Below are 19692 nucleotides of genomic sequence, written 5' to 3'. Positions count from 1 at the left end.
TGTTTTGTTTGGAAAAAGGGACAATAGGTTTGGATTTTGTATGTTTACACGTTGTCTTACTCTGAAATGTTTGTGTTGCAGCTTGTGACCAACTGGCACTTGGAGTGGTTGCCATCTTCGGTCCTTCTCACAGCTCTTCATCAAATGCTGTCCAGTCTATCTGTAATGCATTGGAAGTACCCCACATTCAGGTTCGATGGAAGCACCACCCTTTAGATAACAGAGACACTTTCTATGTTAACTTATACCCAGACTACGCATCTCTCAGCCATGCCATCCTGGACCTTGTACAGTTCTTGAAGTGGAGATCAGCCACAGTGGTATACGATGACAGCACAGGTATGAAACAGATAACGAATCTGAAATGTACCTTCTCAACTAACCTAGGAATGTACATTACTATCTCCCAAAAGAACAAAACAATGAAAATAGAGTTATTATTGACCACCCTAAGACAAGGCATTGATAAATAATTGGAAGGTCAATTTCCAAACCATTTCCTGAACCACTTTTTCATTTTGCAAATCAAATTCTCAGTTATACTTTTGAGGGACCATTATCTGGCAAAGTCAATTTGCTTTAAATGTAAGACGTAAATGAAATTTATAAAATATTAATGTTATTTATTATTTAACAAAACTTTAAATACAGTAGTGAATTCGGGAAAGAAAACTATGCATTTAATAAAAGGAACATTTCTAAAAGGAATTCTTAATAGAAGCAATTAAGAGTAAAAGCGTGTATTATTCCTTGAACCTGGTAGTTAAGATTACTTGCATGCTGGGACTGTCTTCTTTACACAGAATACACATGAACAGTTACACAGACGGAAAGGTTATTGCTATTTGCCATGATAAAAGTACAACCTGCAACTCTCGATCACTATATTTTGTACTAGGCCTCATCCGTCTGCAGGAACTCATCATGGCCCCAGCTAGATACAACATTCGTTTGAAAATCCGTCAACTTCCTCCTGAGTCTGAGGATGCTCGGCCCCTTCTAAAGGAAATGAAGAGAGGTCGAGAATTCCGCATCATCTTTGATTGCAGTCATGTTATGGCAGCTCAGATACTCAGACAGGTGAGTGCAATCATTCACGTACAAATTTAAAATAGACATTTTGTATTCTTTTTTTGTAGGATTACAAAGTGACTTTTAGTTCACATATGGTTAAAATACTATGGTGGCAGAAGCTGTGGAACAGCAAGAGTCAACCTTTGGCAATACAGCTGGTGTGGATTATGCATCCGTAACATTCATGTTGGCTGAGAAGAATGATAGTCATAATCCACAACAGCTGGTAACAGGGCACTTGCACAGTGTAATTGTTTATTAATTTCCACACCAAAAGCCCAGCGGGACTCCTCACATCTCTCCATATGTTCAATGTCATTCATTAACAAGTGTTAATCTTTGTCCTTCCTGCTTCCTAGCATACGTTAAATCAATATTCTAGACAGAGGGCTTTGGTAATTATGTTGTTTTAATGCTGTAATTGTTTTTAGTTTTTTAGTTTTTCACTTTATTCACTGTTATTATTTTAACTGCTTGAATGCTGTGCAAGAGATCCCCACTTTCTGACTTCATTGATTAAAATGAGCATAGATTATAGATTATAGAATAAATCCACACCTGCAATATAATCTTTCGGCCCGCTGCCGCTACCATTATTGTAAACTTTTTTTCTTTGCATAATTTTAGTTTAGGATAAAGCACAATAGTAAATTCAAGATTTAGTAAACGGCAGATCAAGTTAAATAATGTTGGACCTACTTCCAGAAGTTGTCTATCACAGAGTATCCCCAAAAGCATTTTCTGATAAACCTTTAAAGCATCTGGTGTTGGGTTTCCTTCCTATAGAACAACTGAACAGGGGTATAGTATAGTATGTATGATGGGCCATTTATGGCTCATTTCTTGGTAAAAAGACATTAGTTATAATTCATTTATTCATTTGTACGTGCAGGATATCAAATGAGTCACTGAGATATAACAGTTTTAATTGTTATAAAACAGGGACTGTATCGTAGGGGGAAATATAGAAGAAAAGTCATGTAGATTGGTATAGGTGTAGTGTAAAGAAGAGAGTTAAGAGATTTATTACAGTCTGCATCAGTGAAGTCATTGATAACTGAGTGAATATAATGAGGGAGTGGGAATTGTTCAAATTACTTAATCTCGGAATAGTAGTGAATTAATTTGGTTGATTCATAATTATAAATGTATCAAGGCTTCTTGTAGCTCATAATGAGAAAGGTTGGTTGGCTCTTTCCTTCATGAACATGGGATCATTGACGAGCAGGAGAGATGATGTGACTTCATAGCGTTGGCACTTAGTTTGAGTATCAAGGTCTTTCATGACTTTATTGTGGTTGCTAGTAGAGGGTTGGCAGCTATATGAGGGGAGCAATAAATGATGTGTCTAATATAGAAATGCTCGTAATGTGATAGGATGGGCCAGTGCAGTTTCTAAATCACTGATAGTGAAACATGAATGGGATCCTATCCAGTCAAAACAAGTCTAGTCAGAGTTGCTTCTGTGCATTTGGTATGTTTAGTTAGTTACGTTTCACACCTATGTGTGCAGGTGAGCCTTTATATATAAATTGATTTTTTTAGTTAAGCAAAGCTTCATCTTTTTTTGTATAGCAAAATTGGGAGAAAATGGCATTAATGCATCAAGCTAAGATTGTAGTGGGACTTGAAGTCTCTCTGTGATTTTAAACAGTGATTATTGGTTAAATAATTATTATATTTTAAATATATTTCTTAGCTGTTTCAGTGATTAGAGGTGGCACTAGACATCAAACAGTTCTTTCAGCTAAAGTAAAAGATAAAAAAGTGGCCTGACCTACGCAATAGTTTATAAGTGCAGTACATGGACTATAAGACGTGCAGAAGTGAAGTATGGAGATAAGATTGCAAAACAGGCTCCCTCCAAAATCATCACACAGAAGAAAAATAATAGAAGTGACATATTGTCCAATTGATAAAACATATGTGTGTAGAAGTAGAATTCGTTGTATAGTTCTTTACAAATGTTCAATAGCAAATAGAGCTATACTTTTTTTTTTCCAACATCCTTTTAATTGCACTGCCCACTTTATTATATTTATGGTACAACTATCAATCTCAGTCAGACACTACCTTAATACAGATTTCTATCGGCTGGTCAGTTATCATGTTGATGTAATGATGAAGTACAATAGAAGATTAGATTAGGTTAGATTAGTAGAATATTGCTAGAATGTAACATCTGAATAACTATATGTTACTGTTTTCTAGGCTATGGCAATGGGTATGATGACTGAATATTACCACTACGTTTTCACCACACTGGTAAGAGTTTAAACTTGTTATCGAAAGTTGATGATCACAGTCATAGTATAACACTTGGTTTTAAATGATTTGATAGTGGTGTTATGAATTGGTCCTAAAACCTTATAAGAATTTATGTAAATGCCTGCAATTGTATTCATTCTATTAATGTGCAGATTCTGTTTTCTGTTTTCATGAACACATTTGGAACCATGTCATATGCGTTACGACACTGTCTTTAAAGGGTATATTAGTTTAAAGAATTCCATTGCCACTCACAATTTAACATATTTATTTTTAAGTTCAGATGTTATAAAAAAAACTGATAGCTTAAGGTACTTTTTCAAACCTAACAGCCAATTTAATTAATGTCGATCTTAATATCTATTCCTCTCAGCTTGAGGAAAAACATCTATTAATTAGGACTTGTGCATTTTATGTGTAGGTATGCCTGAAGGTGCAGGAAAGAAGGGATTTATAATAAACGAGTGAATTGGAAATCTCCAGTAATGCCTCTGGTGTGCGGTGACAGATATATTACAAGGGTGATGTTTTAATGCAGTGTTCCTTGGGGCTGTATTCTTAGCTTGTTCTGAGTGTGCTTGGGATTCAGTGGTACGAGGCCCTGGGGAGCCTAATGAATTGGTCTATTATGTTTTACTGAAAGCATCTAACCGCTTCAAGTCTGCACTTGGTATATTATGTCAATATTTGGTGTTCTCTAAAAAAAAGCAACTATACTGAAATGCTTTTCAGGTCGTTAAAAGGTTAACATTGAAGCCTGCTTTTTAAGATATGCACAGCAAATCCTTATAGCAATATTTTAGGTAATCTCTCTGCTTTCAAGACTGTCTCATTTTCTGTCCAGTGAAGCATGTCATTCTTTTTATTATTATTATTATTATTATTGCCATTTATATAGCGCCAACAGATTCCGTAGCGCTTTACAATATTTTGAGAGGGGGGGATGTAACAATAAATAAGACAATTACAAGAAAACTTACAAGAATAATAGGTTGAAGAGGACCCTGTTCAAATTAGCTTACAGTCTATAGGAGGTGGGGTATTAGAAACATTAGGATAGGAAATATCAAGTAGGAGTGAAGTCCTCTCTTTTTACTTTTCAGAATCAACCGTATGCTGTTATTTGGGACAACCCCTAATTTACTTTTCAGATTGTCATGCAGATTGTCATGTAGCCCGTCCATTCCAGTAGCCTCACCTTATTAGCTTTTTTCTATCTTTGAGAAAGCTGATGCCTGGAGAGAACTGTTTGTACACATCTTCTAATAGTGTCCTTCATTCCAAATTGTAGTGTGAATCAATTTTATGAATGTAACTACACATTACTTAACAAGTATTTTGTCCACCAGTGCCACACCTTTCCTGTAATGGGAGAAGTTGCATGGAACCGGATCTTATGTATGTGTAACACATTTATTAGGTTGGACACCAGGACAAAATTAGGATGTAAACATTACTTAAAAAAAATAAAGCACAATGTTATGCACTATTATCAGGTAGGTCAGTAATAGTCATGGTTATGTCTAACTCCAAAAAACACAAAAATTAGTTAAAAAAAATCTAGTGTAAACAGAAAGAACAATTTAGCCCTGCATTAAGGTGCAACTGTGCCTCCCGGCTAACTCCTTATACATCTCTATAAACCAGAAACTATATAAATGTCAGTCCTTTGGAGAAACTTGAGGAAAAAGTTAAAACTTAGATTATGTCTCGATTTTTTCAGGCACGTTCATATAAAGTTACGAGGTCCCCACCAGATGGTTGACATTGCGTGAAAGTTTTGAAATTCAAATCAACCATCAATACTAATGTTCTTTCATATCTTGTATCCTTGTTCCAGTCACTGACAAGTGTCTAGCTAAATTACAAACTCCACTCCATCTTAATCAATCTGACTGAAACAGGGTTATTCGCTGAAGTTTGAATGACCCTACTCTGAATTGGTAAAATATAGTATGAATCCATCCTGAAATATGCAGACTGTAAAATGCAGACTGTTCTCAAGATTTACTGATGTCCAGATTTTACAATGCATCCTAAGAATTTGATGTAATATAGACAGGGTTCCTGCCTTTTCAGTTGCAACCGAACAGCTGAAATTCGGAACCAGATCATGGAAATATTCAACTGAACACTCAAATCCAATGATATTTAGACAGCTGTCTCACTGGAATTCTACCAGATCTGTCATTAAAAAAACTATTATAGTACTATTTTGATAGCTAACTATTGGGTAGAGAGGCTTAACATCAAAGAGCGGTCAAGTATAACCCAATCATTGAAATATGGATTTTCAGATAATATATGTATATCATAATAATATGAATATTATTTATTATATGAAATTTAGTCCTAAAGAATAGTCCTAAAGAATAACTCTATATGGAGTAGAGACATGTTGTGTTTTTAATTAAGAAATGGTTAAATAGCTGCTTTTAATATGAGTGTTTTATTTCAAAACTATTTTACGTCAGAAGTGCTTTGGTTTGTCCATTGTTCTGGCTTTCTTTTTTGCAAATATGTGATAATTATTCATTCACTTGTCCTTTTGCACATCTCCATTTTCAGTTGTTTCTAAAAACTACCGGAGCATATCAGCTGCCAAAAGGGTGGAATAACATAAAGAGGATTTATAATACAAATAAAGTTACGATGCAGATCATATGGAAGGCAAACATTTGGAAACATATCATGTTCAGTTTAACACTTAATGCATGTGAATCATTAAACAAAATTAGTTGGATAATTCATTATAGTGAAAATAGGAGAGACTCTCCTGGCATCAGCTTTCATTGGTATAATAAAAGGCCCAAAGGTTTAATTAACAGCTAGTTGCATTTTACCTCAGCTAGTTTTGCATTATAAGGTACAGAGCCGTGCAGTTGTTTTTATGATGTTTAAAGTGAATCTGTCATGACAGGTTCACCTAAATAGATGAAAATTCCTAAAGCAACAACTATATCATCATTATGTTAATGGTATACTCATGCCCTGTTCAGCGTTCCAGCAACATGATGATCACAGATCTGTAGCTGCTACAATATTGAAGTACGACACTTGCTCCTGCCCCTCTCAGATACAACTGACCCTGTTTACAAAGCTTCCCTCAAACAATTACCCCTCCATGTGCCAACACTATACTTTATTACCAAAACATCAGCATTAGACCAATATGAAATCTGTCACTCTGTTCTTATATTCCTCAAGCAAGTGCTCTGCATTGCCAAGCTGGAGAGCAAAATAACCATTTTGCGAGGGTTCTCCAGGTCACCCAGGTCACGTAATAACCAGTCGGCATAGAGGTCTATGCTGTAAATTAGTTGACAGATGGAAAATGGAACATAGTAATGTAAAATAAACAATAAATGTAGGAATGGGGTAGAATGGGGGAAAATACAAGTCTTCAATTTGTTCTAAGTAGAGGAATGGTCTTCAATCATTGTGAATAAATGAGCAGTGACACACTATCTGCATGAATGGAAATCAACCTATTTTGTCTCCGCAGATTTCTTTACCCTTGTACATTTTTGAGGGTCTAAGATGACCCAAGGGAAATTATATAAATACTTGTTCCATAGGTACTGTACTTAATGTGATAGGCAGCTCATTAGAAAAGGGTTATACCCCATACTGTGTCTGTACTGGATCAACAAATACATACAAAAGAAAATCCTATATAAATAATTTAAATTGGTGGTGTGAACAAAAATCTCTTAAAAGGAACATTATTTTCACCTTTTATTCCATTCGCCATAAGTCCTGTATTTTAACTAAATTCTACATTATTACTGGTCATGGAATATTGACACTAATATTCATAATATCCCAGAATCCTCTTGCTTCCAGTCTGATTGATAGTAAAGTTGTTCTTTGTTCCTGTCCATCATATACTGTTAAGGGGATCTATATCTATGTTAAGATTGACATTTACGACCATAAACCAAACCCTGACCGATGTGCTAATCAGAATACAATGTATGATTGGTTCAGTTAATTACTTTCTTGGTTTCTGCTCTGGGGGAGGTGCCAACTGAAAATTATACCATCTTACATGTATAGGTACTGTTGAATGGGTAGCATGTTTATCATCTATCCACCACTGACATTCACTTAGATTGATGAGAATGGGACATTTTACATAAAAAGGAGTAAATAAAATGTATAGTCAAAGACTTGTAATAATTTGGCTTTGCTTGGTTGCTCAGCCCAGTAAATCTATCTGTATTTCCTTGCAGGCTCCCCTTTTTGTAATAACAAGCAGATAAGGAATCTCTATTAACACTCCTGGTGTGTGGTGGTGACAGATATATTACAAGGGTGATGTTTTAATGCAACATTCCTTGGGGCTGTATTCTTAGCTTGTACTGTGTGTGCATGGGATTCAGTGGTACGAGGCCCTCGGGAGCCTAATGAATTGGCCTATTATGTTAAACTGAAAGCATCTAACTGCTCCCAAGTCAACACTCAGTATGTTGTATCAACATTTGGCTCAGTAAAAAGGACCTTTTTTTGCCAAATACCAAGGTTGAGTACAGTTCACTTAATTAGACACTTGCAGGTTGGGACTTGTTAAATGACTCCTATGCATGCTTCTGCAGTCTTCTTATTCTCACGCAGTGCGAGCCTTCACCTCTAGAATACTAAAGAGTAAAACATTTTAAATGATTTGTTGCAAAGAGATTTGTGAACAGTGAGTAATTCCAGCAAGCATGCATTTATACCATATACCAGCAGAAAATGAACACGGCACTGATACAAACATAACCAAAATATGTATTGCTTATCGCTTGTCCCACTGACCAAATCTCTAGTTCCATATCTGAGTATAATACAATGCGATTTGCACAGTAAAATCTGTTGTATTTGCATTTCCTGAATAAATATCACTGCAAATAATTGTTATTTGTATTTAAACTTCATAAGTCGTACTTCAATTTTCACACAGATATGCTATTTTTAAGAGCAAAAATGTATTTCAGGAGATATATGGTGATACATCTTAGGGGTGATAGAAGTTTACATGTTGTGATGCTCATTCAGCTTTAAAAGGTGGTACCATTTTCAGCATTCAGATGGCACATGTCAGCTCCCTTCACTATCAAGCACGTTGTGTCTGAAAAATATTAGCATATCATTATGTACTGAAAATTTTCAAAATTTTTATTTTTTGTTTATTCCTTTATCCTTGTAGAAATATGTGGGGAAGGGAAAACGTATATAGTAAATGTATATGTAAATAGAAGAAAAAGTGCAATTCTTGTCACATACAGTATGCATGACAAAAAAAAAATGACAAATACAAATAGCCTGCTTATATGTATTTGTATGAACTCTGTAGGCATTGTTAGGATTACTACTTACTCAGGATGGCAATAAAATGTAAACAAATGTTTGCCTTTAAGCATAAATGCTACATATAGTTAACATAAATACATTTAAAAATTCAGTTAAATAACTATTTAAAAAACAAATGTGTTTAATAAATGATAGAGCAAACAGTATCAATCCCGGCAATACTAATATAATGCTTTCAGTGAAATGGTAAAGCCCTATCACCTCACTTTGACTTTAGATATGGTTCCACCCTTTAAAACTTCCTTCCCTGTTTGAAATTGGAAGGAGAGGGTGAGCTGACATTTTAAGCACCCTTGCAGGCATCAAATTAGTGGGTAGTGGCTCCGTGCAGAGAACTTTGTACCTGTACATGCTAGAAATCATTTCTGGAGTATAATTGAGGGTGTGTGAGGCTTTATGATTATAATAATATAAAAATTGAGAAAATATCCTAAATGAGAAAAGATGGTGCTGCTATCACCTGATATTGCTAAAATAATCCCAATGAATTTTGATAACTATATAAAGATCTACAACATCGGGCACATACATGGAGGAGGCTAGAGTCATCCTGGATAGGGAGAGTGAATATTATTAAATAATTTCTGATGCCAAAAGTTTATCTCTTTAGAATGATCCCGTATAGAATTGAATGGGGGATTATTAAGCGCTTTCAAATCTTATTCTCTAGCTTCATTTGGCGTGATAAACCATCCAGAATAGCGTCGGAGACACTCCGTAGAAGCTATCAGAAAGGAGGTATAGCATTTCCAGACGTAGCTAAGATGTACGAAGCAAGTATGGCCTCCCAGCTCATGATATGGCTAAATTCGGATCAAAACATGTCAAATTGCTGGATCAAGATTGAACAGGAATTAGAAGCAGGACAAAAGCTAGACATTTTAGGGTGGCTAGGACTTTTGAACTTAGGGGATTTGGAAACGGAACAATTTTCCAATAAAATTATAAGAGATATGGTAGATTATGCAAAATATTTGAATAATAAATTAAAACTGAAAGGGAAATTGTTATTTAATACACCGGTAGAAATACTCCATTATGCTATGACAGATATGAATATTAAAACTTGGGTACACCTTGGAATAAAAGAAATTGGGGACATATGTGAAGGATCTAAGCCATCATTCACACAGTTACAATCCAAGTATAATCTTCCACCCAGGGAATTATTGCAATATTTAAGGATTAAAAATGTTTTACTAACTAAAACGATACTTAAAGATCATTGTCTTAACTCTCATAGTGTTTGTAGTCAAAAGAAGGGAGGAATTTTCAGATTTAACAAATTGTTTGATACACTGGATCATGAATCCCCCATTCTCCCTTTTGGTAAATGGGAAAGGGACATAGGAAAGTTATTCCCTTTAACAGATTGGACAAACGCTACTTTGTTAATAAAACAAAGCATACATTAAATATCCTTGCTAGAAATACATTTAAACATAATTTACAGGTGGTATATGGTGCCGGCTAGACTCCATAAATTATCCCCAATACATCCAAAAGAGTGTTGGGGATGCGGGAGAGAGGAGGGCACCATGCTTCATATTTGGTGGGCATGTACGAGCTTAACAACATTAAGATGCAAATGTCAGTCCTAATAAAAAATATCTTTAAGGAAGTCGATGTAATCAGTCCCCAAATGTTCCTGTTCAACATGGGTTATAAATCATGTGATAAACAACAAAAATATATTATGACCTATATTTCTCGCAATAAAAATGAATATCGCTAGAGCCTGGAAATCACCTAATCCGACATCATGGCAAGATAAGGTTCCAATATAAGATGGAATTTAATCCTATATATAATTTGTCCAATAGAAATTTAAGAGATATGTGGTTACCCTGGACTTCCAAATTTCCTATGTAACAGGGAACCGTTAGGTTAAGGATCGACCCACACCGACTCTCATAAATGATATTTATTGTTTCATGGTTTTTTGTTGTTTTTTTTCTTTCTCTTTCTTCTTTTGTTTATTTGGATTGTGGAATATAGATAAGGCTACAGCTAATTAATATGACTATTCACAAATGTTGTAACAATGGAAAACTTTGTATAATTAATGTGAACATGATTTATATGTATTAAGAAATGTATAAATATAAATAAATAAATAAAATAAAACAGAATAAAGTAGAAAAGTCCCGCATAAACAAAATCAGGTAAGTCACTTTTTACGCGCTTCGGCTGTCGCCTTCGTCAGAAGTGATAAAACTATTCAGGCATCCAGTCTTTTAATGTTGATAGTTGGCGCCCTTTCTGCGCTGTAGGAACTCTCTTAAGTGACTTAAGGCATGGGATTTTTCTACTTTATTCGGTTTTATTTTATTTTGATTTATATAACTAAATTTTGACTACACCAATTGTGGGTAATAATATTATATTTGAGTGCTCTCACTATTGTATTTTATTTTTCACATGGATTAGATTATCTTGTGCAAATTGAATGAAAGTAAATGTATTAATAGACGATTCTGCACGTTAAAGGCTTACAGAGATGGTACAGATTGTAAACTACCAACTCATATACAAAAATCATAACATCTCTCTATCATTTTTACATTTTCTGTGCTTGTCTCCTCATAAAACCCTTTTGACTTGGAACCACGTTATGTAGAGTTGTAAAATACCTGTAGTTACCAAGGTTGCGTTCACCAGTCAGTGGCCATCCATTTCTTTCCACGGCAGACTGTGGTGGTTGATAAAAGGTTGGGTTCGTTTTTATATTGGAAATACTAATTCAAGAATAATGTTAATCAGTCCCTTTGTGCAACCTTGAATACAGCTTAATGCTTCTTAGGGAAGTGAATATACAGGTACTCTGTACTAAGCCATAATAAAAGCAGCAAAATGTTCTACAATTCCAAACAGAAAGGACAGATTTAATATCAGGTAAGGTCATTGAATAGTTTGTCATTCGCTAAAAGTATACTTTTTCTAATTCCTTTTAATATATATATATTTTTTGAATAGATGCTTATCATTGAAAGTGCTAAACAAATGATCAAACTATAATGGTGTGACTTCAGTTAATCCAAATTCAGTTGTGTATAGATCCCTTTATAACCCAGTCTGATAGAACGATTCATGCTTCTTTGAAATTATTTCAGTTGTATTCCCTAAACCAGATATTTTGGAGCGTTGACAGTGAAACAGCACGTTTTGGACCAAAATAGCAGAGTTGTAAAAATAAATGAATAAAACAATTTTTTCCAGTTTAGCTATTATGGGAAAAAAAATTGCAACTCCTTTTTGTTTTGTTTTGCTGAATAACTACTCTTGCTATCTATTCCTACATTTTCAGTTCCTAAGAATTGCTGTACAATAATTAGCTATTCTTCTTCTGGAGTATACTGTATACTGGAGCTAATCTGTTTCATTGTATTACAATTCACAGCCTCCTGGAAAATAGGATATCATATAGCATAACATTAAAATAACCATTAAAAATTATTGCAATGCTATTTAGAAATATAAATTGTTTACTTTGGCATTTTCTACAATACATTAACCCTTTCCCTCCCAATAATACTTTTGTATTGGAAAACGTTAGAAAACAAATTTTAGCTCATAAAGCTCAACTTAACATGCTCTTTGCTTCAGAACTAGTTATCATCCTACATATAAATCCATTTCTCTGAAAGGGCCTCACTCAGTATTTCTCCGTTCCTACAGAGGGACTGTAAAATGTGTTCCTCCCTTTCAATTCACATAATTTTATTAACTGTACATACAGTTCTAATTGTATCTGCTTTTTTATGGTAACAGTCAAATAAATATTTTTCTTGGCAGTGATGGGGCTAATTTTTCATTTCAGTGGCAATATTTGTTTGTTTAGACTAAGCTGTCATTGAGATTTTTTTATTCTATATTGTATGACAGTATTTGTTGTCTCTGATGTTCCCTAAGATGACTTCAGATGTTGGAACCTCATTCACACAACAGAAGAACATGTTTGTAATAGTATAAATCCCTGAAGGTGTTAACGGTTTCCTGTCCCTTACCAAGTCATCGGGTTTCCTGAAACAGCAGATCTTTGTGTGATTAAACACAATAGCCAGACATCCATCTCAGCCAAAGACTGCATTAAGATGCGTCTCTGCTGCGTCCGTCCACTTTGTGTCTGGCAAACCTACAGAACTGGTTATCTGCCAGGCTAGATATACATTGCTTGATTACTCTCTACTCTGTTCTACTTTAATTGTCTTAAAGATACAGGAGATATTACAGAGAGCATGACTAACAGGGCCATGTTTAGAATGAAATTCATTTTCTCCTGGTAGCCAAAATATACTAAGGGTATTCACAGATAAGCCTACCCCTATCATAATGTATAAATTATTGTATCAAAAACAAAAAACAGTACTCTGAGAAGTTAGTAATGATACATATTTCCTTGTACAATCCTGGTATGCCACACATGAACTTGGCAATCACACCTGCCTAAAGGTAGCTCTTTTTCCATATCATGTGAAGAATCTGATACGCTTGCTGCCAAACATCTTTTGATAGTGCCTCACAAAATACAGAAGATGACAGTAGGAAATTAGTTTCTTCTCTCATCACCCCTCATACAGGACAGGAACTTACATTAAACCCATGCCTTAGGACTCTGTCCAGTGTGGCCCCTCATAAACAACTTTGATCCATGATTTGGTGTATGCCTGATTTAATCTGATGTGACTATAAATAAAACAAGGATACTTGGTGGTCCTAGAGGAGAGGGTTTGAAACCCACTGCTCTAGGGCCAAAGTGGCATGTGGTACTGACATGATTAATGGCTCACTGTTCCCAAGAACCAAAGTAAATTAATCAATCTGACATGTTTAATGGGTCTGTTCTATCTATTCCTAAACTATACTAATGACAGTTTATACTCCAAGGACCACAATGTACTAATGTCAGTGACGTGAATATAGGCTCAGTCAGCCTTACAAGCAAAAAGTGCTAATAGAATGCACGTTCTTACTAGAACCATAAATGTACTAAATATTTGAAGTCTTACATTAGTGCTCTGTAAAAATATTATATTGATTGTTTTTGCAAATTCTGCCGTGAATAAGAAACATGCTTTTCTATTAGCTTTAAAGAATTGTATGAGTAGTGGACTGATGTCTTCAGCTATAAGACTTTGAACTAAAGAGAAACTCTAAAGGTTAGAACTAAAGGAGAGCATATCAGAAATGAATCCCTTTTGAGGTCCTGCATTTTGTGATTCAGATGTAATGAGCATGGGTGGATTTATATCAAAAGCAGACCCAGATACAATGTCATTGGCTCCTTCATTTCAAGAATATTAAAGGAAATCCTGAACAGTCATATCAGACAACACAATATAATATTTTGAGTTGCTGGAAGTTGAACTACAATTGTAATACATTTTACTTGATTTTTTTTTTTTCTAATAATGTTGACTAATGTGAGGGTCAAGACCTGTACTCACAGGTATCAACTGCTTCAGGGAAAATTATCCTAGGGTTGTCGTTTAGCAATACATATGACTTTTGGTTCCAACCATAAAAACCCTTACTATAGCTAGCTGTCTAGTCCAATGTTCTTCCTTTACTGTCTAATGTAGGTCCAGTTCAACCTGAATATACAAATTCTCTCACAGATTCCAGACTACAGTCAGATACTACAGTCAGAGGAGAATGTGGCAGCTTCTTGGTAAACTCACTTTTGCTGCCTCCTTTTTATCCTGCAAGTAAGCATACTAACATATAAAAAACAGTATAGGTGATGCTCAAGAATTTAAAAGTAGGTGCAGCTAATTTACTCAAGTATATTGTCATTAAATATTCTTAGAGAAAAGACAGTGTGAAGGTGAAGAAAGGTGATAAGCGCACACAAATAAAAGGAATTGTTACCGTATACATACATTCCTCTTTTTATAGATAACACAAACATTTCCTATACAGAAGTAAAAATAAAACACAACATGGTGTAGTCTGTATATATGATTCTGTTAGTAGGTGTCAGAATTAAGAACACTCACAATTTTCTGAGCCCATTAAAGTTGGCTCTGGACTTATAGAACATGTATGTCTCCTTAAGGACACGAGGTAGCTTCCCCCAATAATGGGGTCCCACAAAGTGCAAGATTGCTGGAATCAGGAACTCCAAGAAGAGGTTGAAGAGAAGAAGTTGCTAAAAATGATTTATTGGATAAAACATAAACTAAAATATGCACAACGCGTTTCAACCCTACAATGGGTCTTCCTCAGGTGCTGTTGAATATTGTACTGGTCTAAACATGCTTATATATGTATATACTAATTAACAATCATGTACACATGTTGTACAAGAAACACTCATATCTAGAAATATGGTCAGGACCGGATACGTATTTGCCACTCCTAAAATGGCCATGTTTCTGGTTCAGACACAAAGTCTCTGCCATATTATATGGGTAATCAAGTTAAACAAAATCGGGACAGTCAAAATATAAATATATAAAGGAATAACTCTTTGTTCTACCAGGTTCAGTCAGTTGAATACTCTCCGAGATCTCCGTCGTCGTGTAGATTCTGTTACGTCATTTCCTGTGACGCATTGGGTTTGCATGTCGGGTGCCGATATGCAACTTCATGTGAAGTCTATGTGCAGAATGATTCTCTCCGACGGATAGTTGTATTGTCCAAAGAGGTAATCAATCAAATAGGCGACTGATACAAGTGAAGTCAAGGAGTCTTATAAGCCCGAAGCCACGGACGCCATATTTAAAAAGGTATACATTCCGGAATAGCATATAAAAGAAAGGACAAAGCGATAAGAGTTAAAACATAAAAACATAAATAGTAATTACTAAAAACAGGACACATCCGAAATAGGCGATTGTACTAAAACATTTGCATTTAAAACTTGAAACCCGAGATAAAAATAAATATAAATAAAAAAAAGTGCATAAAAGCTTTCAAAAGTGAAGGATAAATAAAGGTGAAAGAAGATATTTTATAAAATAGGGTTGATTTCAAAATCAATATTTAAACCCTTTGGAGCTAAAGTGCGTAACTCAAAAATCCATTTTGATTCCTGAATAATTAACTTCTTGGCACCCCCCCCCCCCCCCCACACCCCCCTCTCCTATGTATGTTCATCTATTGCACAGAATTCCAGATGTTTAGGATCTGACCTATGTTTTTCTAAAAAAAATTCTAGATACACTGTGATTTAAAAAACCTTTTTAAATGTTTCGGATATGTTCACTCATTCTTACTTTTATTGGTCTGGATGTCTTACCTACATACTGTAGTCCACAATTGCACCACAGTAAATAGTTAACGTTGTGGGAGTGGCATGTGATAAGGGATTTAATTTTATACTCTTTCTTGGTGATAGCAGAAAAACAAATTAATAACATTTTATTTGATATTTTCGTATTTTGACATGCATAACACATCCCACAGTGGAAAACATCTTTGTGCTCTTGAGGCCAATCTTTTAAAAAATTCCTAGGAACATTGTCTTTTATAAACCTTTTGGTTAAAATTTGTTTCAAATTCGTTGCACCGCTAAAAATAAATCTTGGTTTTTGGCCAATGTATTCTTGTATATCATCCTCGTGTTGAAGGATGTGCCAATTTTTATTGATCAATTTTTTAACATTGCCCATATTGCTAGAAAAATTTAAAATAAATGGAATTTGTTAATTTTTCTTTGTTGTGTCTTTCTTTTTATATTGGAGCAGAGGGGGTCGTTCTAATTTGGTGACTGTGTTTATATTATTTTGTAAATCCTGGCTGTCGTATCCTTGTTGTTCAAACTGTTTTTTTAAAACCGCGAACTGGGTAATAAAATCTGTCTGATTGGTAAAATTTCTGTGAATCCGCATGAATTGTGCCTTAGGTATATTCGACAACTAGGGATTGTGATGACAACTGTCTAGTTCAATGTAACCGTTGACATCAACCTGTTTGAAAAAAGTGTCATAAGTACATTATTAAAAATTTAGATCTAAAAAAAGCAATTACTCACACCTTTTGTAAGAAGAATGCCCCAATCATTAAGATAATAATAAAAAAAAAACATTAAAAGACTCACTAGGGGGGGCGGGGCCTGACTTCCATGGTGGAGAGACATGTCTTGCTCGAGCTCCTCTCCAAATTTGACAAAACAAGCAGATATAGCCTCATTAAACCTAAGTTAAAACCTACCAAGCGACTAAAATACCTCTTGACCAGGCTGCAATACCCTGTGGAGGTTAGTGACTCGACAGAAACTCCTTTGTGGCAAACCCTGAAACATGCGGCCTAGAGGGAGATGGGCAGGAGAGACGCCCAATCTTCCAGGCCGGTGCTGCTGAATAGCCCACACCACTATACTAGCGCCCCGTTACCCCCCTCTTGGCCGTCAGGGGTGATCCCGGTCCACATCTGGGAGGCTTTTACGACTTAATAGAAACAGGGGGAGAAGCCGCTGAACCCGCAGAGAAAGCAAGCGACTCTTCAAGCATGGCGACAGCCACGCGGAACCCTGACTTCGTCGAAGAACGGACTGACCTGCTGTCCAGGCGTAACCAAATTTTTGATAAAATCTGGCAGAAGCTAGAGGACAGGAGGCATCAGACCGTCCCAATGCAGCTGCAAGTACACTCACCCCCACAGCTGATTGCGCCCCCGCGGCAGACATCTATGGCCCAAGTGGGGACAAAGGCCCCAAGATGGCGGCGAAGCAGGAGGCTCACTTCCCTCCGACAGCGGGCGGCACGCAGGTGGTTATCACCCAGAGGCAAGACAGGGGCTTCCAAAGGACCTGGGAATCTCTAAATTGCCCCTCAACACTAAGATGGTGCTGCAGAGGGAAACACCTCCTGCCTACAAGCAAAAACACAAGAGAGAAACATGCACCAGAGCCAAGACACAGAGTACTGAAAACCCTCCACACACCCAGCAACCAACCAGGTCGAACCAAGCAGCCGTGGAAGGCACGATGCCTCCCCTTACACTGGACACAGACAACGCCACAGAAAAAACAGCAGACCTCAATTGGCGCAGCACTATCCTGTACTCCACTTGCTGACCTCCGTTGTAACGGAATTGCGGCCCTGACATTGAGAACCCAGGACTAGACTAGCTAACTGGACTCTGGCACTTACGCCTATGCAGCCCCTCATCGCAGGGCATCGGCTAAGCAGCCCACAGGGACGCTCACAACACAAATGTTATGCTTGCGGTAACCACATCATAAGGTGTCCTTCTGACATTCATAGGCAATTTAATGGTTAATTGCTTTACTTTACGTTACAGTGTACTGTATATGTATATTTTGACTAAAATATTGTTATAACTATGTCTTTTACATTGCCTTAGTTGTCATGTCTGCCATTAAACTTAACCCACCTTAAACTCTTTTGAAGCTTCACCTTTAACCCTTGAATGCCAAAATATGTAGCGCAATGTCATTGACTAACCCTGCATAAACAAGTTTCATTAATACATTTTAAACAAAAGTGCAGTACCATTTTAAGAAATGACCCTGCCTGCATTAAACTATGCCTAAGCTTGCTCATTTAGAAACATTATTTTTTTATTTGCCTAGTATGTAATTTAAGCGTGGAACTTTAACTCACATTACTGTCACAGACGGTTAGAAAAGCTTGTATCTTATAATATGTTCTGTCGATATCTCATACCTGAAATGCCTGATAATCCTGTTAATTTTCATCTTACTTTAAAAATGTACACAGTATTTTCCATGCCATGTTATTTTCTGCTATTGAATGGTTTCCTACAGCTATTGTGGCGTAGCAAGCCAGATTGTTATTTCATGCACGAACAAAAAAAAAAAAAAAGACTCACTAGATCCCTTCCATATGATAAAAAAAATCATCTATATACCTTTTATATAGGACCAAGTTTTCTCTATTTTGTTCTTAACATTTTCTGATAGACTTTCAAAGTATTTGGTTCCTACAAATGGTTCAAGTTTGATTTTAATTTCCTTAATAATCTTGTCTATTTCAGTTAAAATTTCTTTTCTTTCGTCCATAATTATGTTTATCATTGCAATGGAAAAGGATTCTAAAGCGTAAGTCCATATTGTAAGAAAACTTTATTTTTCTTTATTAAATGTGGGAAATTTAGTAAATCTTAACCCTCTTGGGTTAATCTCTTTTTCGAGATATTTTTCAAGGGTAAAGATTTCCCATCTGATTTTTACCTCTCTGATTAAGAGTTTTTCTAGTTGTAACAACATTTCGTCTAAATCATCACTAAGAACAAACATTGGTTCCGCTTTAAAATTTTCTCTTCCAAATTTCTCTAATGCAAATTTGCACCAGTTTTGTCTTTGCTCAAATAGAGACATATTCACTTAGCAGCCCACACTATAAAGTGACAAAAGTGATAGTAATTTTAAAAACAAAGTGTGAAGAAAATAGATTCATTTTCTGTCTTTTCTGCTTTATTTCGGTTATTTTGTGTTTACTGGTTCGGTAGATTAATCTACCGAACACCGACCACCCTCCTGGCTCATTATCTTCAAAGGGAACTTTCTATTAAGCGCTCTCTGGGCAGCCGCCATTCGTATAGTTGAATGCCACGTGGAAGAGAAAACAGCGGCCATCTTGTTTGCATGAAAGGAGGCAGCGGGACTTGGTCGTTGAGTGTCTGGAACTAAATTCGGACACTCGACTTCCCGAACACTGCTGAAAACATACAAACGCCTGCTTCCTTTTGTTACCAAACTGCCAGGAGAGCGCCATTCGGTATTTTGGTTCCCACGAACACGGGTATCAATCACTCCTATGAGCCAGGAGGCTCCGTTCGTGGGTTTATTTGTTTATTTGGCGTTTGTGAAATTGACCGAGCGCACACACTGAACTAATGGAACTATTTTGGGCAGGAGCCTCGGTCAGTGAACTAAGACTTCCAAACTTTTTGAGAACCCCTGAACCGATCTGGGTGAAATTTGAATATGCTGGTCTCCCAGATCGGGGCTATCAGGGCACATGTTGGGATACCATGTGTATAAAGGGGTGTTCTAAGTTTTGG

At 36.1% G+C, this 19692-nt stretch overlaps 1 protein-coding gene across 1 annotated transcript in view; it reads left to right on the top strand.

The window, feature by feature from the left end:
• The window catches only part of GRIK3 (glutamate ionotropic receptor kainate type subunit 3), a 506016-nt gene that overhangs the window by 243801 nt on the left and 242523 nt on the right, over window positions 1–19692 (top strand). Inside the window, exons 3-5 of the mRNA XM_063454917.1 lie at window positions 82–339; window positions 899–1080; window positions 3286–3339. Coding sequence (XP_063310987.1) covers window positions 82–339; window positions 899–1080; window positions 3286–3339 — 494 coding nt within the window. The remainder of the gene's footprint in view (window positions 1–81; window positions 340–898; window positions 1081–3285; window positions 3340–19692) is intronic.

Source organism: Pelobates fuscus, chromosome 1 (genome assembly GCF_036172605.1).
Source record: "Pelobates fuscus isolate aPelFus1 chromosome 1, aPelFus1.pri, whole genome shotgun sequence".
In the NCBI taxonomy this organism is placed as follows: domain Eukaryota; kingdom Metazoa; phylum Chordata; class Amphibia; order Anura; family Pelobatidae; genus Pelobates; species Pelobates fuscus.
Note: the sequence above shows the minus strand (reverse complement) of the source record. Positions and strands in the feature narration are given on the sequence as shown.